At 50.7% G+C, this 22365-nt stretch overlaps 2 protein-coding genes and 1 long non-coding RNA gene across 3 annotated transcripts in view; 1 reads left to right on the top strand and 2 right to left on the bottom strand.

Annotated features, from left to right (window-relative positions):
* The window catches only part of chd6 (chromodomain helicase DNA binding protein 6), a 34607-nt gene extending 23724 nt beyond the window's left edge, over positions 1–10883 (bottom strand). Inside the window, 13 exon segments of the mRNA XM_076013398.1 lie at positions 205–448; positions 701–822; positions 1070–1207; positions 1839–1925; positions 2967–3084; positions 3724–3782; positions 3895–4002; positions 4292–4441; positions 4981–5098; positions 5480–5585; positions 6843–7252; positions 7254–7446; positions 10595–10883. Coding sequence (XP_075869513.1) covers positions 205–448; positions 701–822; positions 1070–1207; positions 1839–1925; positions 2967–3084; positions 3724–3782; positions 3895–4002; positions 4292–4441; positions 4981–5098; positions 5480–5585; positions 6843–7252; positions 7254–7446; positions 10595–10691 — 1950 coding nt within the window. The 5' untranslated portion in view covers positions 10692–10883.
* LOC142879788 (uncharacterized) overlaps positions 1–22365 on the top strand; it is a 236548-nt gene that overhangs the window by 94579 nt on the left and 119604 nt on the right. The gene's annotated exons all lie outside the window — the stretch shown is intronic.
* mcm2 (minichromosome maintenance complex component 2) lies at positions 12203–21956 on the bottom strand. Its single transcript, XM_076013300.1, has 20 exons — positions 21801–21956; positions 21297–21487; positions 20876–21045; positions 19891–20015; positions 19670–19808; positions 19453–19550; positions 18525–18646; positions 18001–18208; positions 17168–17302; positions 16857–17048; positions 16587–16680; positions 16413–16491; positions 16035–16206; positions 15535–15661; positions 14585–14697; positions 14220–14384; positions 13781–13855; positions 13357–13539; positions 12669–12824; positions 12203–12506 (listed from the first exon to the last, which is right to left on the bottom strand). Exons 1-20 carry the CDS (start codon positions 21804–21806, stop codon positions 12396–12398), a joined length of 2661 nt encoding a protein of 886 aa, XP_075869415.1. The 5' UTR covers positions 21807–21956; the 3' UTR covers positions 12203–12395.

Here is a 22365-nt window from a genome sequence, read left to right on the forward strand (position 1 = left end):
AACCCAGCAGACACAGGGAGAACCCGGAGAGAACCCAGGAGACACAGGGAGAACATGGAGAGAACCCACGCAGACACAGGGAGAACATGGGCCCCAGAATCCAACCCAGGACCTTCCTGCTGTGAGGCGGCAGCGCCAACCACTGCGCCACCGTGTCGCCATGTTTCGATGAAGAAGATTTTCATCCGTCTGTGTACTCAGTACCTGTCGGTCTTTGTAGAACATCTCGTACTGTAGGATCATCTGCCGGCTGATCTGGGAGCCGTGGTAGACGATGACGTTCATGTTGGTCCAGGTGCGAAACTCTCTCTCCCAGTTGGTGATGGTGGACAGCGGGGCGATGATGAGGAAGGGCCCTCGAATCCCCATGTTGAAGATCTCGTAGAGAAACGTGATGGATTGGATGGTTTTTCCCAATCCCATCTCGTCCGCCAGAATGCAGTTTTTCCTGGGAACAAACAAGCAGGAAGTGATGCGTCAAGCAGCAGGGGAGCCAAGGACATTGGCAAAGAATGTTCCAGACAGGATGTGTGCCTGTAAGCTGTACATGGACACGGCTGCTTTGCCAGGTCTGTGTATGGACGTCAATCAAGGACACTCTGTCAACGCCTCTTCAAGCAGGGTCTAAAGTCTTCGCTTGAGGCAAACACTGCAGTAGTGTTGGCCACAGTGGCACATTGAGAGCGCGTGTACCATTCACCTATTGAACCAGTTGAACAGCAACCAGTTCATTCCCTCCAGCTGGTACTCCCTCAGCTGGTTTCCATGCTGGTATTGTCTGGAGTTGGACAGTTTCTGCCACTTCTGAGAGGGAGGACGTTCCTGCAAACAAGACCAGTGAAGTGCCAAGCATGGGTGCAGGAGAACACTACACACTACACTGCTGCACAGCACACTGCTGCACAGTTGCATTGTTGCACACACTCTCATTGTGATTGTGCTGCAGACAGAGAAGACTGGCCAGCGTCACATCCAGTTGAGTGGCAGTGGGCAGCACTGGCCTGGACCACTGCAGCTGGACGGATCCAGATGTTCTTTTCATTCCTTGTTGTTTGTCGTCTCTACTCACCATGTGTCCACAGTCCAGAGGAACTTTCTGGACCTCCTCAAACTCTTTAATCTTCTCTGGGTCCAAGTCCTCCTGCAGCTCCCACGTTGCCTCCTCATAGGGAAGACTGCACCACTTCACAAGGTAATGCGTCACCTCCTGCAGAACAATGGAGGAAGGTCTTCAAAGGCAGCAGCGCAGCCATGACAACAGCTGTCTAATCCAACAACCGGTTTGAACTCTGAGTGATGGTCTTGTGTTGCTGCTCCTCTTGTGTCAAACACTCCACCGCCTGCAACACTTTGGATATTTGTTTGATTTATGGTCCTTTTATGCAACTCCACATTTTGATGCATTTGAAGTTATGATTGCATGAACTGATTTTATTATTGTAATGCCCTGTGAAGTGTCTGAGTTGTTGTTGTCTGAAAAGTGCTATACGAATAAAATGTATTATCATTATTATTAAAAATATGAGAGAGACAGAGAGAGAGAGAGAGAGAGAGAGAGACAGAGAGACAGAGAGACAGAGAGACAGAGACAGAGAGAGGGAGGGAGGGAAAGAAAGAGAGAGACAGAGACAGAGAGAGGGAGGGAGGGAAAGAAAGAGAGAGAGAGAGTGAGAGAGAGAGTGAGACACAGACAGAGAGAGGGAGGGAGGGAGAGAAAGAGAGAGGGAGAGAGAGAGACAGAGAGAGGGAGGGAGGGAAAGAAAGAGAGAGAGAGAGAGAGAGAGAGAGAGAGAGAGTGTGTGTGTGTGAGAGAGAGAGAGAGAGAGAGAGAGACCTACCTCACTGGTGTCAGTATCAGTGGTCACAGCCACATCGAGGACTCTGTCCACCTCTACATAGTCGGGGTTGAACAGGTCGTCATCAGGCTGGGGGGGGTGGGGGGGGTGAAGAGACAGAGAGGAGGAGGTTGAAATATGATCATTCTTTATTATGACACTGCTCTCTGTACAAATGTCAGTTCCAGTGTATGTTCTCTCATGGCCTGAAAGCACAACTCCAGCCCCCTTCTGGCCAGAGCCAATGAAAGCTAAGCAGACAATCAACATCAACATCAACATCAACATCAGCAGACGGCCACCTGACCCACAAGCAAGAGGAATTCTTTAGTGATTTTTAGGAAAACTCATATTCCTCCAGACCCAGACCCATGTCAAGTCAGGACCAGATCCACCTTCATCACACTGATCCACCGCAGTGAAACCAGCGAGTGGCCTCCACGCTGGACAAAGAGCCACCGTGACCCAGTGTGTAAAGAGCTCTTGTATCGTTAGAGCATAAACGTGTCACACAAACCTATACACACACGTTGTATACATTGACTCACATTAAAACTGGAATCAATCCGCGCTCTAAAAGACTGGAGGGCAGCTGTTGCTAAAGTCACTGCTGACCCCTGCTGGCCACTCAGCAGGTCTGCAGCATGTCCCTGCCATACCCTGTTCCTCCAGCAGGCGTCTTCCAGCGGCTGCCACTTGACGCCACAGTCCATGAAGTTTTGTGTGTATTTGAATGCACTGAAAGTCACTCATGACTTTGTTGTCTGAGGTCCGGAGCACCGTGGAGCTGCAGTGCAGCAGCTCTCTCTCTCTCCATGCAGAGGAACATCGCTAAAGTCTCACGGAAACACTTTGTTCACATCGACACGTCAGCGGACGTGACGTACGGGGTCACGTGACCAGCTCGCTGACTGGTGAAAACGCCGTGTTATGATTGGACGGAGGAGGAGACGGAATATTTTTCAACAAGGTCAACAAAGAGAGAAACAGAAGAAGCATCCTGGACAGCAGACAACATGGAAATGCAGATTTATACAAGAAATGTTGGACTTCCATCCGTTAATAGCTAATGGCTTAGCGTAGCAGCTTGCATCGCCTCATGTCTGGCAGCAATGGAAAGGTTGATGGTACCTCAGTGAAAAGATGCTTCATCTGGGCCTGTTTGGTCCTGAAGCGTTTGATCTTCTGATGGATTCTGGGATCTTTCTCCAGCTCCTTCAGAGACGCCCACTTGCAGTGCAGGTAGGAACTGAAGGGAAATATGAAAACAATGAACACAATGCACTGGGATCAGGACAAATCAATGAATTCATCATTGGACTCCAGTTGTACCCAGGCTAACACCCCTGACCTGCTGCAAGCCACTGAGCACCTGGACCAGGACCTACTGCACCTTCCCTCAACCTGCGGAGTCCACATTGGATATGAATTCATGTCACTGAGTCCACTTTGACCCTGGGGACCTTCTCACTTCTCCCTGGGACCTTGTGACTTCCCTCGCAGTGCTACAGCTTCCTCCTGCAGTCCAAACACCGCTTCATGCAGGAGACCTGCGGTCCTGACGCACTCTGAGAGACACCACCTTCCTCTTGTGGAGGAGCAGCTCTACTCCAAACTCCTCCTGGGTAACTGAGCTCCTCACCCAGTTCCTCACCCAGTTCCTCACCCTGTTCCTCACCCTGTTCCTCACCCTGTCCCTCACCCTGTCCCTCACCCTGTCCCTCAGTGTGACCCAGCTCCTCACCCAGCTCCTCATGGATAAACACGATAACGCAATAATAAATGAAGGATTGGGGAAGGTGGTGGAGGAAGATGAAGACTGTCTGCGTCAAGCAGCAGGAAACAGGAAACAGTTCCCTCAGCTACCAAGTAGATCACAAAGACTCACAAATTTCTGTACTTGACGTAAAACTCCTCCGTCTCGTCCAGGTGGTTCCCCGGCGACGCCTGAAGAACGGCAGACAGAGTGAGAAGGTTCGGACGTGAAGAGCAGCATTAAGGATGGTGTCACTGGGAATTCATCGTGAATGTGCAACCGGCTCAACCAGCTCGTCCTCACCTGCTCCTGTGTGTGTGCGTTCACAGCTCCTTCATCCTTCAGCTGTTTGGTTGCTCTCCTGGCAGACAAGATCTTCTCCACAATGTTTGCCTCGTCCTCTGGAGGTTCCTGAGAGACACAAGACATTCACATGGTGTTGGGTTCATACTGGAGCTGAGACAGGACAGAGAGATAGAATAGGGAGAGAGAGAGAGAGAGAGAGAGAGAGAGAGAGAGAGACAGAGAGACAGAGAGAGAGATAGATAGATAGATAGAATTACAAGAGTAAAGTGCATGAATGTGCATCGATCTACAGTATCTATCTATCCATCCATGTTCTATGTAAAGAAGAAGAAGAAGAGGAGGAAGAGGAAGAGGAAGAGGAAGAGGAAGAAGACTCCAGTCTACTGCAGTGTACCTCTGCCTGCCAGGCCAGTGCAGTGGTGTTCAGTGCTGAAATGCGACCAGTTCCAAGAACAGCGATGGTCTCTCCATCGTCGTCCACCACTTTCAAGTCCAGATCTTCATTGTATTTCCTCCTCTTCACCTGACGTCCTGAACGCCGCTTCTAAAAAGAACAAAAAATAAATACAAAAAAAAAAAAAAAGGGAAGAAAAACATGGAGCTCAAATTAGTATGGAACAATTGGAAAAAGTAACCATACAATGGTCATTTGTTCCACATAAGAACAGAAGTCTTAGCATGAGAGAAGAGAGGAGGGTCGAGGAGTTCTGCGTGATCCAGGAACCTGCAGCAGCTTCCAAGCCAGACATGGACCAGTACCGTCTCCACTTCCTGCCTGCCTTCTACTCACCACCGCCTCCAACAGGGCCACTGCTGCTACTGTGAGTGTTACTGTCTATGCTTCCATCCCTGGTTGATCCAATGGCACGCGGTCATTTTTTTTAATCCCTTGACTTCCCACCAGCGCACCGCACGCTGCCACCGTCAAGCATCAGCACGACAGAGGAGACGCTGGTGCGGTGACCTCTTGTGCGTTAGAAGCTTTGGTGCACGAGGCCGCTGCTGATCTGGATGAAGTCAAGTCTTGCTTATCCCCAATGCAACCACTGAGGGGACAGTGACTCCCCTCTTACAGTGACTTACTGCAGTGTCCAGGGAGTCTTTGATGTGGTCTCCCACCAGGCCGCTGCCGTCGCCGTCTGCTCCCTCCTGGTGCCTCTTCTTCCTCTTCTTCTTCTCTGTGGGGGCTGAGCAGGCATTTCTGCAAACAGAGGGTCAAGTTGTGACGCGTGGCTGCAGTACTGACGGTGCATGCTAAGGTTTAGCTCATCAATCAAAGCAAGTATACGCACAAAAACACCTGCAGTACACAACTAATTGCACCTATTCAAAGGCTACTATGGTGGCCCCCCACGGTCTAACCCAGGACTGTTCCACTGGTGGCCCACTGGACACAAGCAGCCCACCAATCAGACTGAACTGGCCTGTGGACCAACCACTCATCATCAAAGAGCTAATAGAACCTTAATGAACACTGAAGCCATCATTCATGAAGAAGGTTTCCTGTAGAAGATGCAGAGTGACGGCTTCTCAGCGCTTCACGCTGACCCAGGTACCGCAAGCAGCAGACCGGGATTCTTACCTGGGTTTGCGGCCCCTCTGCTTCGGTGGTGAGAGGAGCGTTGCCGTGCTGTTGACCTCGCCGTGGTTCCTGCCATCCACCTGCCCTTGGATGCTTGACTTTGGACCTTGGATGAGAGGAAGTGGTGTTAAAGGACAGGAGAAGAAGATAAAAGCCTACAATGACCCACGCCTAAACATCTGGAAAGGTGACGAGGTAAACTAAATAATGCTGAAATGTTATTTCAGTGACCCGACTCTTCGTGGTTCTCCATGAATTAACTGTCACACCAACAAAAAGAAGCTTCCTTCCGAGCCTCCCTGGGTCCAGACTCCACTGGAGCGTTGAAGCTCAGAGTGACGCTTGCCTGCTGGCCCTGGAGGCTTGGGTCAAAGACCAGCTGATCTTCTCAAACCAGTCTTGTTCTTCTTCAGAGGCCACAGAGAGCCAAGCAGAACCGGTCTCACATCGAAGGAGCACCAAGGGAACCTCTTCCTGCACTGTGCTCAAGCAGGTCAACCTGAGCTCACCCCACATGCAATCTCAGGTGTCACACTTGAGCCCCTCAGTCCGGGACCAGGACCATCTCCTGACCCATCTTCAGACTTCTGCCATAGTACCATGACTTCCAACCAAGAGGTCCTCAGGCACGCCAAGGACACCTCGCTTCTTATTCACTGTCCACACGACTGCACCGCTGACCTACGACTCGGTGCCAGTCCACCTCAAGGCTCAGCAGTACTCTGTCTGGACTCAAGAGGGAGTCTATGACGACCTACATTAATGCCTTCCTGGCAGCCTCCATCATCCATTGGCAGCTGTTGGAGAAGGCCAACCTTGGGGACCAGGTCCACCACATCCAGGTAGTCCTCCTACAGCTTCTGGAGAACACTCTCTTGAATGAAGCGTGACTTCCACACCTCTTTGGATCGTCGCTCAACTTGAAACAACTGCGTGGTCCATTTGAACAGCTCCATGGGAGCCCCACGGTGCCAACACCCTGATTGGCCCAGAGGTTGCTTTCACTGCCACTCGCACCTGTCCTCCAGGGAAATCCTTTCATCAGCTGAGCCTGCATAGCTCACCAGGACATTATTCACCATGACACTGTTTATCATCTTGCTGCAAATGGCAACATTGAGCTCTTCCATCATGTGCAGGCTGTGCAGAGGGCAATCAGGCAGTAGAACAGAAGAAACTAGAAACAAACATGCCTATTGTGATCTACAATGCTGGTTGTTTAGTACGCTGTGGTCAAACAAAACACACAAAGATATGCTGGATTATAAAAGCCAACTGTAGCAAGGACGAAACTGAGATTTGGGGCTGATTCGCTTTTTCACTGTGACAGATAATGTAGAAAATGAAGCGGTCAGCACTCTACCTTTATTTGAGGATATGGGAGGCACGACTTTTGGTTTCCTTCCTCTTTTGCCAGGTACCTTCACTGACACTGGACCTGGTCGCAGAGCAATAGCGCCGCCTGCCGCTGCTGACACAGCAATATTTTTTAGCACTGTGCAACACCCATTCTTGGCCTCCTTAGCTTTGGTCCAGGGGTTCCTTGCCTTGGTGCTTGTGATCAACTCCTTGCTCCGTGTGGGCTTGAGACCGAGCGACCTCTTCTCCTCCTTGTGTTTTCTCGGCTTGGCCATGCTAAACTTGCTAAAGTGTTTATTGCGCTCGCCGTTGCCCTTTTTTTTCCGTTTCTCCTGAAGCCTGTCGGCACCACCGTCCTCCTCATTTATAGGAAAAGGGAGTTGTGACGTTTCTCCAGAGTGCTTTGTGGCAGTGGCACCTGCCATGCTGATGTGACGAGCCGACGACCACGGGGTTTAATGAGCCACGCCGGTCTTGACCAGCCACAGCCGGGTGTCCTTGTGGAATCTTGGGATCTGTAGTTTTTGCATGGCTATTCTGCTGTGTGGCTGAAGAGCTGGTGTGGGAGGAGCCAGAGGTCGAGCGTGCTTTGGCAGATTGTTGGACATCTAGAAAACACAAGAGAGATCCAAATCATACAGAATGTTATAAAGAGGCTTTATGAGTCACAGAATATTGCCAATAAACTATGCATTGTACTAGTGTAGTACAAATGTATTCAACATGTTTAAAAACAGATGCATTCAACACAAACAGGACCTGATGTAGTAAAACTCTCTTTGTTCTTCATCCTTCATCATATTCATCAGTAAATCCAATAAAAAGACAACACTTTGCTAACACTGGAGACAGGTGCCAGTAACTAGCAACTAGCAAGACCCAGGTTAGCGCTGGACCCAACAGGTCCCTCCTTTAGCTCAGTGGTTCTCCAACAGCTGGGAAAGCAGAGTGGTGAAGGGAGTTTTAGAAGAAAGTTCCAAAGCTGCCGCCGCCTTCATATTGCCCATGTTTGGTACCAATCAAAGGAGATTGCTTTTTTTTTTTTTTTTTTCTTTGCCAAAGCGAAAGCACATTCAGGTCTGATGGAGAGCAAATAGTGGTCCACCAGAAAGGTGGACTGACTTGATTCACTTTCTAGAGAAACCCTGGACCCTGGTCTGTGACAACGTCAATACAGACACGAGAGCAAATCCAAGAGAGGAGGTGAGGTGCAGTAGGTGCAGTGCAAGTGGGTGTAGAACAATACACAAAGCAAAGAGATGTGCTGGTATCGAAGAAACACACAAAGTAGATAGATAGATGGATAGATAGATAGATAGATAGATAGATAGATAGATAGATAGATAGATAGATAGATAGATAGATAGATAGATAGATAGATAGATAGATAGATAGATAGATAGATGGATGGATTCTTAGTTATCTGTTGTTTATGATGTAGTTCAGTGGTTTGCTGAAGCCAAAAGTCTTATTCATCATATTTAAAACGGGGGTATCGGGCTTAAAGCAACCCTTCATTAACGCTGCGTTCCATCTGCATTCACTCTGCCGCGGTCGCATCAATTGGGATTTCATTGAAATATATATTTAACACATCAAAAACGCTAATTGTCCTAATCACGAGTGAAAGGATGCGTTGTTGTACTGTGTTCTTTGACAAATGTTATCGTTTCAATTCTTTGATATTTTCAGAGTGCTGCGGTTTTTGCGCAGGGAACTGTTGGTAAAAAATAAAGTAGAGCAGATTTCAAATAAAGTATGAGAATAATGCAACGTCTTTATTCTGTTTGTTTGGTTTGCTTTTTCTAAACAAACTGCAGCAGCAGGAAGCTGCAGCCCCCCCCCCCCCAGGTGTTGTCACATCCTCTGATCTGGTCCTCAGACTTCAGGCACAGACTTCAGGCACTGATTTCAGGTACAGACTTCAGGCACTGACTTCAGGCACTGACTTCAGGCACTGACTTCAGGCACTGACTTCAGGTACTGACTTCAGGTACTGACTTCAGGTACAGACTTCAGGCACAGACTTCAGGTACAGACTTCAGGCACTGACTTCAGGTACAGACTTCAGGCACTGACTTCAGGTACAGACTTCAGGCACTAACTTCAGGCACTGACTTCAGGTACAGACTTCAGGTACAGACTTCAGTGAATGCCATTAAGGCCTTCAACAGCTGAAAAACAAACACGGCGTCCACCTTTCACGTCCTGCCTCCAGTGAGCGCCTGCGACCAAGCGGTCACTGCAGAACACTGCCAAACCGCAGGACACCAGCTGGAGGAATAACAGGAAGAGCTAAACAATAAAAATAAAAATGAAACGCGCCTCAACCGTCCAGGACTCACTCCACTTGGTTAGTAGCTGAAGAAACAGCTGCCTGGTTGAGGGGTCTTGGTGACTGCACTGCCTCCAGTGAGCGCAGTGGACTTCACTGCACACACTGCCATCAGAGAACATAACACACAAACTCAGTGTTTGCTTCACTGCACCTAACCACCAGCAGTCTAAAGTTTGGACTCGAGAGTCTTTTCTGTGGACACTGCAGCTTCTCACTGAAGTTCACCGCAACTGCAGAGGAGCACACAAAGCGAACAAGAAGTCAAACATCTTTTATTTTGAAATTCTTCAAAATAGCCACTTTTCATTAAAAATAAATAAATAAATTTATAAAAATAAATAAATAAATAAATAAAAATAAAAAAAGCATCTTTAGACTTATTGAAGGTGTTTGCTGCATCATGGCAGACGTCTAGAAGTCTTCAGTATCTGCAGTGCAGAAACAATGGCACCAGAAGGTGAGCGCAAACTTTAGAGTGGCAGTGAGCAGCCTGCAGTGGCGGTGCTGCCATCACAAGGGGCCTGAACTCAGACCACCTCAGACCACCTCGGACCAGCAGAACAACACCACCAAGGTGGAGATCAGTCGCAACACAACATGACAACAACTCCAACCCTTGCCTCGGAAGGCCACTGAAGGCAGCTGGGCGGCTGTTTGGCTCACTTTGACCAACTTTGTCTGTTTATAAAAGCAGACTGGTCGAGCAGCAGCAAGCAAGCAAGCAGCAGCAGCGGCTACACTGGCCAGGAGACACAGCAGCAGCAGCAGCAGCACTGGTGTCATATCGGCACCAGTTGCTACCCAGCTGCTAGCTCCCTCCGCTAGCTCGCTCGCCGCTGCATCGCTCGCTGCCTTTCCCAGGCGTCAACAACACGGCACATTATTGTTGTCTTTAAGCGTGGACACACAGATGTTTGGCACAGATAAGCTCGCCTCGCGCCGCACTGGTCGACACACAGACCGTCGCGCGCTTGCCTCGAGTCACCGATGCTTCTTTCTTTCTTCTTCTTCCTTTCTTTTTTTATTTCCAAGGACACAAAAATCGCCATGACAGTTTAGAAAAATGCACACAAAAAAAAAAAATTAGCAGGGAGGAAGAGAGGGAGAGGAGAGGAGAAGCGGAGAGAGGGCGCGAGATGCGGAGGGCAGCGTGTGCCGGGGGGACAAGAGTGACAATGCACAAAACTGGCGCGCGGACCATCGAGACAAAAAACACGTATATTTGATTTACGCGATGCAATCAGCGTAGTTCAGTCCGGAGTTATTACCTGTTTGCCCCCCCCCTCCCTCCTCCAACACCTAGTCTAGACAACACACACAAGAGAGCAAGACACGTATTCGTGTCATGGACGGAGACGAGCACGAGACGAGATGGCAAAAAAAAAAAAAAGGAAGCCCGCGCGACGCCTCTTACCTACAGATTGTCACCATCAGCGGCGCCGCGGTCGCGCACAGTTCCGCGAGGCGAGCGGAGAAGAACGCGGCGGTCGGGGGCGATGTGGATGTTGCGGCCATACTAACGTTAAGGGGGCCGAATTCAGCGGCGGCTCGGCATTTTGGGATTTTTCCATTGGCTGCACGCGGGCGGTGTTTAGTCCGCACATATTTCCATTGGCCCCACAGCTGTCAAGCAAGCGCAGCCGCCGAGTGAGCGGAGACTCTGCCGGGTTTGTCTGAGAGACAGCGCAGCGCCTCCAGGCAGCAGCGCTATTGTGTAATGCCTGCGATTATTACTATGACTTGGATTTTTTTTCTATTGTTATTATTATTATTCTCATTATTATTATTATTATTATTATTCTCATTATTATTATTATCATCATTATTATTATTATTATTATGACCACGATCATTCATCTCCTCACCGGGGATTCGCATCCGTGTGAAAACCTGGCGAGTTTTTCTCTCGCAGACAGCCGCATTGTGGGCCAGTTGTTCCGCTCAGCGAGAAGTCCGGCGGAAATTCCCCGCGTGTCGGGTCGCTATACCTGCGGCAGAGACCCCGCGCGCCACTGACACAAGGGGGCAACAAAGAGGGGGGGAGCAGGGGAGCATGGGGGGGGGGGGGGGGGGGGGGGGCAGGGCCGGCAGTTTGGCGACACAGTGCTCCGTCATCATGCCTGGCCTGGGTTTCCAGCGTCACGGATGCATCCACACCATCATGTGACACTTTTGCTCGCAGTTCTTTCACACTGTGAGAAGCTCTGTGCGGACTGAGCTGAGCTGCAGTGGCGGATCCACTGCATTTCCTGATGGGCGCCCCGGGGGGGGGGGGGGGGGTCAGCAGGGGGGCTGCTGGTGTCTGTGTTCAGAATTTATATTGTACAGTTAGAAACTATATATACACACACGCACACACACATATGTATGTGTGTACATACATGCATAAACATATATACATATATACGTGTATATATATATATATACATATATACGTATATATATATACATATACATATATACATATATACATATACATATATACATATATATACGTATATATATATACATACGTATATATATATACATATATATACATATATACATATATATACATATACATATATATACATATACATATACATATATATACATATATACATATATACATATATACATATATACATATATATATATACACATATATATACATACATATACATACACATATATATACATACACACATAAACATATATATATATATATATATATATACATATACACACACACACACACACACACACACACACACACACACACACACACACACACACACACACACACACACACACACACACACACACACACACACACACACACGTGTGTATGTGTGTGTATATGAGAGACAGTTGTATTGCAGTGACTGCTAAGCACTCCTGGTTGGAGACCAGCTGCACTCCGTTGCTCTGTACTTGTGTTGTGCAATGACAGTGAAGCTGAATGCATCCCACTCAGTGAAACCATCTTACCTGTCACATCACCTGCAGAAAAAAAGAAACTTAACATGAAAAAACACTTGGAGCGCAACATTTTTATCAACATATTTTTTTATTAACAATAACAAACCACTACAGGGGAAAATACACATGGCGCCTGCAAAACAAAGGACAGAGAAGGAACTCTCATACATACACATCTGGTCTCTGTAAAAAAAAAAAAAAATCATCTTTGCAATCTGTGTTGTCTCTCCAGGAAGCAGCAGGAGAAGAAGAAGAAGATCACATCTGCTGAACAATCACTTTCTTCTTGCCATCGTAGCTGAACTTGTTGGACTGGAAGGGAAGGCTGTCGTAAAAGTCTGTGAGGGCGTGGATGTTGATGAGTCTGGCCTGCATGGGGCAGCAAGCAGGAGAAGTAGTGTCAGCACACACACACACACACACACACACACACACACACACACACACACACACACACACACACACACACACACACACACACACACACACACACACACACACACACACACACACACACACACACACACACACCTTCTCCTGCAGGTCCTTCTCCGCTATCTGGACAGAATCACTTTGGACTCCATATCTGCTGCGCAGGTAGGAGGTCTGCTCAGCCACCAGCTGCTTGAGGATGAACAGCAGCAGCTCGTTGTTGTCCTTACGGAACGCCAGGTAGCGAGCAAACGTCTGCGGGGGACAGAGACAGTGGCCAGGTGAAGAGCAAATCAATCATAATAATAATCATGATAATAATAAGCTTCATTTCAAAATGTGCCTTTCTAAACACTTAGGGACACTTTACAAAGATAGATGTCATTTATTGTTTACAGTACCCACTACAAATCTCTGCACTCATGCACAGTTACCTTCTCAATATTTACTATGTTGTGTTTTTATACTCCTTTTAACACTATTTTCCTGTGTTTTTTTTTTTTTTTTTTAACCACTGGTGCTTTGAGTGGACAGCAAAGTAAGAGTTTCATCGTACAGGGAAACGTGTTTCTTTACCGTGCATATGACAACATAATACACTTGATGAGTTAAAACAAATGCAATAAAGCCACAGATAAAAGTCCCACGCAGTAAACTTAGATAAATAATACATTTATAAAAAAAATGAACCCGTCGTCAGGTGAACACAGAGCTGCACAGTTTTCCGTCTCGCCAGTTTGAGGCCTCCAACATGTCGACTTCCTTCCCTTCAGCGGCGCCGGCTCACCTTCCTCATGCTCCTCATGATGCTGAACTTCTGCGTGTCGATGAAGCTCTCCAGCACCACCCTGATGGCCATGTTGACGTCGTCCTCCAGCACGTAGTCCCTCAGGTGCATCTTGGCGTGGGCCTCGGCCATGCGGATCATGGACTCGATGTGGCGAACGGTGATGGGGATGCTGCCCGTGGCCTGTGGACCAGAAGCGGAACCAGGAGCGGAAGCAGGCGGGTCAAGCAGAGGAAGCGCAGTGGGCCAGAGGAGGCTCCAGTGTTCACAGTACTAAACTCTGTCTGTCTGTCTGTCTGTCTGTCAAACTTCTCACTCATCCAGCTCATCTTAAAGTCCAAGAGGGCAACTCTTGTGATCATCACCACCACAGCCACCCCCCCCCCCCCCAAAAAAAAGAAATTTATTTTTCTGCAGTTCTTACAATGGACTCTCTGCGAAGGTCACTGTAGATGCGAGCCACCTTGTCCTGGTCCATCTGGTTCAGCTTGGGATGGACCTGGAGATGGGGGGGGGGAGATAGAAACATCATCATCAACTAAATGGTATAGTGTCATACTCTGCATTCCATTATTGTTATTATTATTATTATTATCATTATTATTGTACTCTTGTTAACCTTGGATTGTCTGGGGAAGCCAAGTTTACAATGTGGAACTCATAGAGGAGCAGCTGATGTCATCAGTTGCAACTGATGACATCAGCTGCTCCTGATGACATCATGTATCACGAGAGAACACTTCTAACTGGATGATCTGTGTTTTGTAAAACTTCTACTGGACTCCCTGAACTCTGTGGTCCTGGTGTGGATTTCACCGCTGCCACCGGACAGACGTGTGACCGACGGCGAGCCGAGTCCGTACCCGCTCCTTGGCGTACATGATGTACTTCCTGAGCAGCTCCTGGGCAACAGGGGGCGCCTGCGAGGTGTTGGTCAGCAGCAGCGGCTCCTCCGAGGCGCCGTCCTTGCTGCTGCCGGGGTGGTGCTTGATGTGGGAGCCCACCACGAAGCGAGCCAGCATCTCGTCCTGCTCACACATCACAAAGAGCGAGAGGTCAGCCAACAGTTGACCCCCCCGCCAGCCCCGCCCCCCGACTAAACTGTCATGGACTGCAGCAGGAAGTCCAATATTAACGCTGCTACGCTCTGTGATCGACATCGTTGAAAGACGTCTCGACGGGGGAAAGGTAACACGTGTGTGTGTGTATGTGTGTGTGTGACACACACCTGCACCGGGTCCACGGTGTCCCGGACCACACACAGCACGTCGAAGCGGGACACGATGGGCTCCGTCAGGTCGACGTTCTCGGCAAAGGTCAACGAGGGGTCGTACCTCCCGCCTGTGGATCAATCAGAGGGCAGAGGTCACACCAGGGCCAACGCAGACTCACTTGGCAATCGCCCACCATGTACAATGTGTCAGTGGAGTCGTCATTCATTGCTTTCTGCAGAGCCACTCAAAAAATTCCACGTCCTCAATGCACCGAAAGAAACCGAGTGTGAAGGGTTTGGAGCTCGGTGGCGACTTTGACCTCCGGTGAAGACACTCAGGGGGGACACTCGTGAGGAGGCGTGAGGAGGCGTGAGGAGCGGTGTGGAGTCGTGTGGAGCCAGAGCTCTTGTTGGAGGCGTGAGGAGCCGTGAGGAGTGGTGTGGAGTGGTGAGGAGTGGTGTGGAGTCGTGAGGAGCCAGAGCTCTTGTTGGAGGCGTGAGGAGTCGTGAGGAGCGGTGTGGAGCCGTGAGGAGCCAGAGCTCTTGTTGGAGGCGTGAGGAGTCGTGAGGAGCGGTGTGGAGTCGTGAGGAGCCGTGAGGAGCCAGAGCTCTTGTTGGAGCCGTGAGGAGAGGTGTGGAGCCGTGAGGAGTCGTGTGGAGTCGTGAGGAGTCGTGAGGAGTCGTGTGGAGTCGTGTGGAGCGGTGTGGAGTCGTGTGGAGCGGTGTGGAGTCGTGAGGAGCGGTGTGGAGTCGTGAGGAGCCGTGTGGAGTCGTGAGGAGCCGTGAGGAGCCAGAGCTCTTGTTGGAGGCGTGAGGAGCTGTGAGGAGGCGTGAGGAGTCATGAGGAGTCGTGTGGAGCCGTGAGGAGTCGCGAGGAGTCATGAGGAGTCGTGAGGAGCCAGAGCTCTTGTTGGAGGCGTGAGGAATCGTGAAGAGGCGTGAGGAGGCGTGAGGAGGCGTCTCACCGATGGGGTTGGCGGCGGCCATGACGGTGCAGCGTGCCTGCAGCGAGGTGACGATGCCGGCCTTGGAGATGGAGATGCTCTGCTGCTCCATGGCTTCGTGGATGCTCGTCCTGTCAGCATCGTTCATCTGCACACAAGACAAAAACGTCCTTTTGAAACTCTGAAATTCTTAAAAACGTATATTTAAATATTTACACACACGCATTTCATTCTCTCTCACTGTTCTGTAATCAACCTGCTTTTCTTAGGCTGCATCAATTATTTTCCCACATTTCTGTCTGACAATTGTTGTATTTATTATTATATATTAATAATAAAGGGGTCGTGGTAGGAGGAGCAGCAGGAGGAGGAGGAGGGGGGGTGATGGTAGGGGGTAGAGCAGGAGGAGGGGGGTGGTGGTAGGAGGAGCAGCAGGAGGAGGAGGGGGGGGGTGATGGTAGGGGGTGGAGCAGGAGGAGGGGGGTGGTGGTAGGAGCAGCAGCAGGAGCAGGAGGAGGCACCTTGTCGAACTCGTCTATGAGGCAGACTCCTCGGTCGGCCAGCACCAGAGCTCCGGCCTCCAGGGTCCACTCTCTGCTGACCGGGTGTCTCTGGACGTAGGCCGTCAGCCCCACGGCCGACGCCCCCTGGCCGGTGGTGAAGACCGAGCGGCTCGCCACCTTCTCCACGTACCTGCGGGAGGAGGAGCGGGAGGAGGAGCTTTATATTCCCATCAGTGGAGGGAAGTGCAGGAAGCCGCCACCTGCAGCAGTGACGCCTGGCGTCCACTTCCTGTCGCTCTGGACGCACTTGGGACTCACGCAACGCTTCCCAGGTGACATTAATGAGCGCTTTGATTGTTTTTTCCCATTGAATATTAAAAACCGCTCCATACGCACTTGAGGAACTGAGATTTGGCCGTGCCGGGGTCTCCACACAGGAGAACGTTGATGTCCCCTCGCACCTTGTGCTTCCCACCTGGAGAGACAGAGAGGGAGTCACACCGGCAATCATCTGGAAAAACACAACCGTCGTGAGGGGTGGGGGGGTGAGGGGGGTCCCGAGAGGCCCACCTGGGTTCTTGGGTTCTCCTCCAAACAGAGCCAGCGCCAGAGCTCTTTTGATGTCCTCGTGCCCGTAGATAGATGGCGCTACGCTGGCAAAGAGCTGCAGGAAAGAGAAGAGCGATGGGTCAAGTATGGCTGTGAAACAGTGACCTCTAGTGGTCAGGCCAGGGTCACTGCACGTTTTCCCAACGGGACACTGCAACGCCCAGCTCTCGGGATGACCGGGGGGGGGGACCATCGCAGCTCCAGGGAGGAGGGCCGACTGGCCACGCTCACCCGCTCTCCGATGCGTTCGTCCTTGGACAAGGTCACGATGGCCTTGATGTCCTCCTCCGTCAGCTCGGCCACGGCCAGGCCGTCGTCCTTGCAGCTCACGTGATTGGCCAGGATGACGGTGGCAAACACTGGGAAGCCGTTGCTGGTGTTGAGGGAGCCGTCGTAGTTGTTGTGGTAGATGCCCGTCAGTTCCTGGCGAGGGAGTCGGTGAGTCAGTGAGTCAGTCAGTGAGTCAGTGAGTCAGTCAAGTTCATCGCTGTAATGCACAGGTGGGTTCTCCAAAAGGTTCAAAGGTTTGAAATTTCACTCACAATTTCGTCCCCTGGCTTGCAGCTGTCCACCAGGTCGGCCAATAGGATGGCGTCTTTGGAGCGTGGGAGGCGGCCAGCGGCGACCTTACCAGGACTCTCCTGGATGGTGATTCTCTGGTAGTTCTGGTACACAGTCTGGGGAAAAAACACACACAAAAAAAAAACACACTCTAGTACTGGCGTGGGCAAACTACGGCCCGGGGGCCACTGGGGGCCCATTAATCCGGCCCAACAAACACAAAGAAATTATTTTAATATTCAGTCATCAAACAGCTGCACCTCCTACATGTTTGCAGTGTTTCCAGAGCCATTTCAATAAAGAGCTCAACACCCTGGTGGTTCTGGATAGTTCTGGATGGTTCTGGATGGTTCTAAGAGCTAAAAACCTTGGTGGTCCAGCATGGTTCTGGATAGTTATAGGTGGTTCTGGATGGTTCGGGATTGTTCTGGATGGTTTCTAAGAGCTAAAAACCCTGGTGGCTCTAGATGGTTCTGGATGGCTCTAAGAGCTTAAAAACCCTGGTGGCTCTAGGTGGAGCTAGATGGTCCTAAGAGCTAAACACCCTGGTGGCTCTAGGTGGAGCTAGATGGTACTAGGTGGTTCTGGACGGTTCTAAGAGCTAAACACCCCTGGGGGGCTTCAAAGACACTGATTGTGATTTTCCATCGACATTCCAGCACCATGTTTTCTCCATGTCAGATGATGGATTGTTTCCTCCCATGAGGTGGCTCCATCCATCTGCTGCTGCTGCTGCTGCTCCCCCCCCCAAGTCTTTAGTGGCATCAGCAACATGAGCTCTCAGTACCTCTGCGTCTCATTAAAGCTTCCTCACCTCCTCCATGTTGATCTGGAAGGGTCCCTGCGACTGGCACTCGGGACACGAGCCGGGCTTCACCTCCTGGGTCTGCGACTGGAAGAACGGACCCAGCACAAAGCTGCACTTGTTGCAGTTGTACTTGACCATGCCGAGCTGAGGGAGCACACCGGTGCAGCTGCTGACCACCCCGCTGGTCCGGATCAGCTGGTTGAGGTGGAGCTGCCTGGACCACAGAGAGACAGAGACAGGGGGAAGAATCAGGCCAAGAGCAAGAGCAACCAATCAGAGGGCTCCTCTATTCACTGATCGTGAAGGTCTCCGTCCTTCACTCCCAGATGTTCTTCACCTTGGTGACACCACCCACAGGAACCCTACATCCAGGAACTTTCAACGGTGGAACATTTTCCAAAATTCCCAAATCTTAACACAGGAATAACCAGAAGAAGGTCTAGCGGAGGACATGTATCCTCCACTAGACGGCGGTCGTGGTCTCCCAACGGACTCCTGGTGGGGAAACTCCTGGACGGCGGGCGGGTCACCTGAGCGAGCGGATCTCCTCCACCAGCGGCAGGTTGCAGATGCGGACGTGGATCTCGTGGGCGATGCGGTCGTACTTGGGGTACATGGCCATGACCACCTCCTTCCCCGCCTCGTCGAAGATCTGAGCAGACAAGCGCAGCTCGGTGAGGACCTCCAAGGACCTCTGGCACCACCGCCACACACTGCTGCAGTACCGCAGCACAGCACAGACAATAGAACACGGTGCAAGTCATTCCAACACTGTAGCCATTCAGATCCTACATCACAACGTTCCTTTAAATATGACAATGTTCAGGTCCAGGTTCCATCACTGGACTTCACCCAACATTGACTTGACCGCATACTCAGAATCCATGGAGAACCACACTGGGACACTGCATCTGTACACTTCATAGAGAGGACCTGCTCAAGCAACTGGCAGGCAGACAGGCAGGCAGGCAGGGAGGGAGGATGACAGGGAGACAGACGGAGGGACGGACGGATGGACGGACATGCAGACAGACAGGCAGGATGACATGGAGACAGGCAGGATGACAGGGAGACAGACGGAGGGACGGACGGACAGACAGACAGACAGGATGACAGAGAGACAGGCAGGATGACAGGGAGACGGACGGACGGACGGACAGACAGACAGGCAGGCAGACAGGCAGGATGATAGGGAGACAGACAGACAGACAGACAGACAGGCAGGATGACAGGGAGACAGACGGAGAGACGGACGGACGGACGGACAGACAGACAGACAGGCAGACAGGCAGGATGACAGGGAGACAGAAAGACAGGCAGGATGACAGGGAGACAGACGGAGGGAGGGACGGACGGACGGACGGACAGACAGACAGACAGACAGACAGGCAGACAGGCAGACAGGCAGACAGGCAGACAGGCAGGATGACAGGATGACAGGGAGACAGACAGACTCACCTTCAGCATCTCACTGGGGGCTTCAGGTAAGAAGTAGGCCAGGACATGTTCTCGAGCTGCCAGGTCTTCATAGTTGACCACCAGGCTCTCCTTGTTCTCTGGTGGGACAGGAGGAGGAGGACACGCATGTGTTGGACCGATCAAAGCCATGGGAACCCCTGAACACAAACCGACCGACCGGAAGAAGAAAGGAAATCCGAGTGGAAGACCAACCAACCTTTGCACATGTCGCTGATCTTCTCTTTGAAGACGTTGTGGCCATTTTCATCCACGTGGGTGCGCAGGAAGTTCTTGAATCTGTTGTAGATCTCCAGCCGGGGGGCCAGCATGGAGACCCACTCCCTCACCGTGTGGCCCTGCAGAACCACAGACACCGCGGCTCATGCAGCACATCCACGCAGCACATCCCAAGCTCTCCATCTGGGTCCGTCTCCCTACCTTCATGTCCTCCAGGTTCTCGATGCTCTCGATCATGTCCTCCTCCTCGGTGGCGCCCTCTGCTGCCCGCTCAGCCAGGCGTCTCCGTCGGGCGGCTGGACGCTCGTCGTCCTCATCCTCGCTGTCTGGAGGACACGGCAGGAACCTTCATCACCTTCACAACTCACTTCCCTCACAACACCAGGAGACCGAGACCAGGACCAGGACCAGGACTCCATATCGCTCCAAACTACCATGACTGCTCCTGGGCTGTTTACATTTCCTACCAGTAGGTGGACACACTGAGCGCATATTTAATAACAGTTTGAAAGCATTGAGAATCAATTCCATCAAATTTTTATCAAGAAAATTGTTTTTTGTTTTTTTTAACTTGCACCTGCTTTCTATTGGAAAATTTAAATTATGAAAAATTACATGCATTTTATTTTTTTCCACACAACGGTCTTGTCAGCATTTCTTTTCTTCCAAAGACCCTGGGCTGAAGTCAATGCAATTATCACGTAAAGCAGTGATGACCTTCAAAATAATAATCAAAGTTTCAGCCGATAGCTTCACGCTACAACCTGAGAATTATCGCAGAATAGCGCGATAGCTTCACGCTACAACCTGAGAATTATCGCAGAATAGCGCGATAGCTTCACGCTACAACCTGAGAATTATCGCAGAATAGCGCGATACCTTCACGCTACAACCTGAGAATTATCGCAGAACAGCGCGATAGCTTCACGCCACAACCTGAGAATTATCGCAGAATAGCGCGATAGCTTCATGCTACAACCTGAGAATTATCGCAGAATAGTGCGATAGCTTCACGTTTCACCCAAATGCTGCGATGGAATTTTCAATCACTCCACAGAAATTCTCCGTCATCACGATGCCACAAAGAAACTCCGTCTACAGTTCCCAACAGCAGGAGGCCAGAACTCTGCGGCTTCCTTCCATTTAAAAACTAGGAAGTAAAACGTGAGTTTTCCCTTCTTCTTACCGTAGAGCAGTCCTCTCCTGAGCCTGCCGCTCACGCCGTGCTCCCGATCCCTGATCCTCATGGCCTCCTCAGCAGCAGCTCGAGCTCCAGGCGACAACTCTGACAGCTCCTCATCCAGGTCCAGACCTTCCGCCTCGTAGGTGTCCAGCGCCGGGATGGCCCGGTAGTCCCTGAGCACAGCGCCGACAAGAACATTTCAGACGCATATCGATGAACAGACACGAGGGAGGAGCATCTGTGAAATTGGACGTCTGTATATGAACAAATGAACAGTTTTCTTTTCTGTGTTTTATGAATTTTGCTTCCTTAAGATTTCTTTCCGTGTTGAAAATAGAAAAATAAAACAAAATGCATCAATAATGACAAATTACAACGCGGTGTGAAAGCTGTGACAGTGGGTCGAGTGAAGGTTCGTCTTCACCTCTCCATGCCATCTCCAATGAGCTCCTCCCCGTCTCCGTCCTCCTCCTCCTCGGGCAGCAGACTGTCTCCCAGCAGACCCTCCGACTCGTCCTCGAAGGGGGGCAGGTCTCGGCCCGGGCTGGAGGTGTACTCCCCCCTCCTGGAGGTCCTGCCGGGGCTGGTCATGGCATTGGCTGACTGAGAAGAATCCTGCCGGGAGCGCAGAAACAAAAAACACTTTCATCCACGTGCCGGGAAGTCGGTGTTTTCCAGAAGAGACGATGGAACCGATCCACCACCGGAGAACCAAAGGGGTTCTGAGCAGCGCGCGGGTTTAATTCCGAAACACCGTCTTCCAACAAATTAGTCTTCGACTTCCTTCGACTCGCGGCTGTAAATCAATGCCGCCAGTCAGTCGGCGCCCGGACATTGTTCACCACGCGAGGCGGCCTCGCGCTCCCACCGCGAGCACGCTCGCTGGAGAGTTGGGACGAGCAGACAGACAGAAAGTTTCCTCACTCACCTCCATGATGTCGAGCCTGAGTGTCTCAGTCTTTGTCACGGCGACAGCAGCTCCACCTCTCGATGGGGTTTTCGCGCGAAACGACCACGTGACCAAAAAAGCCCGCGGAAAGTTATGAATATGTAAACGTCGAGTTGGCCGTGGTTGGTTGACATGGCGCAGCCGGTTGTGACGCACTCGCACGGCAAACACTGATTGGTCGGCGAAGGCGTTAGTTGCTTTTTTTTTGGGGGGGGGGGGGGGGGGGGGCTCACTCTGACTCCGCCTCCTTCCCCGTTTACATCATTTCCGCCTCGCTACGGAGGCCGACGCGGAAGCAAACTGCTTTAAAGAAAAAGGCGACTATTTTATTTTCCATCCAGGTAAAAGACAAAAAACAAAAAAAACGACTTCAAATGAGGAAGTGTTTGTATGAAAGGATTACAATGTGTATATTATGAACATAGGCATTGACAACACCTTCAGTTATGAAACAAATCTTCCCCTTTGTATGCTTTTGTCTGTACTGAAAGTCAGCAAACACCCGTCGTGACTGAAACAGACAGTAAAAGTAAATACGGTGTCA

Source organism: Nelusetta ayraudi, unplaced genomic scaffold (assembly GCF_046127955.1).
Source record: "Nelusetta ayraudi isolate G7.1 ecotype Tasmania unplaced genomic scaffold, CSIRO-AGI_Nayr_v1 ptg000146l, whole genome shotgun sequence".
In the NCBI taxonomy this organism is placed as follows: Eukaryota; Metazoa; Chordata; class Actinopteri; order Tetraodontiformes; family Monacanthidae; genus Nelusetta; species Nelusetta ayraudi.

Coding starts and splice junctions, on each gene's coding strand:
- mcm2 (XM_076013300.1), bottom strand. Junction 18,209..18,524: donor GAGGAGATCCGCTCGCTCAG/GTGACCCGCCCG, acceptor TCTGTGGTCCAG/GCAGCTCCACCTCAACCAGC. Junction 13,856..14,219: donor TCATGTACGCCAAGGAGCGG/GTACGGACTCGG, acceptor CCCCATCTCCAG/GTCCATCCCAAGCTGAACCA.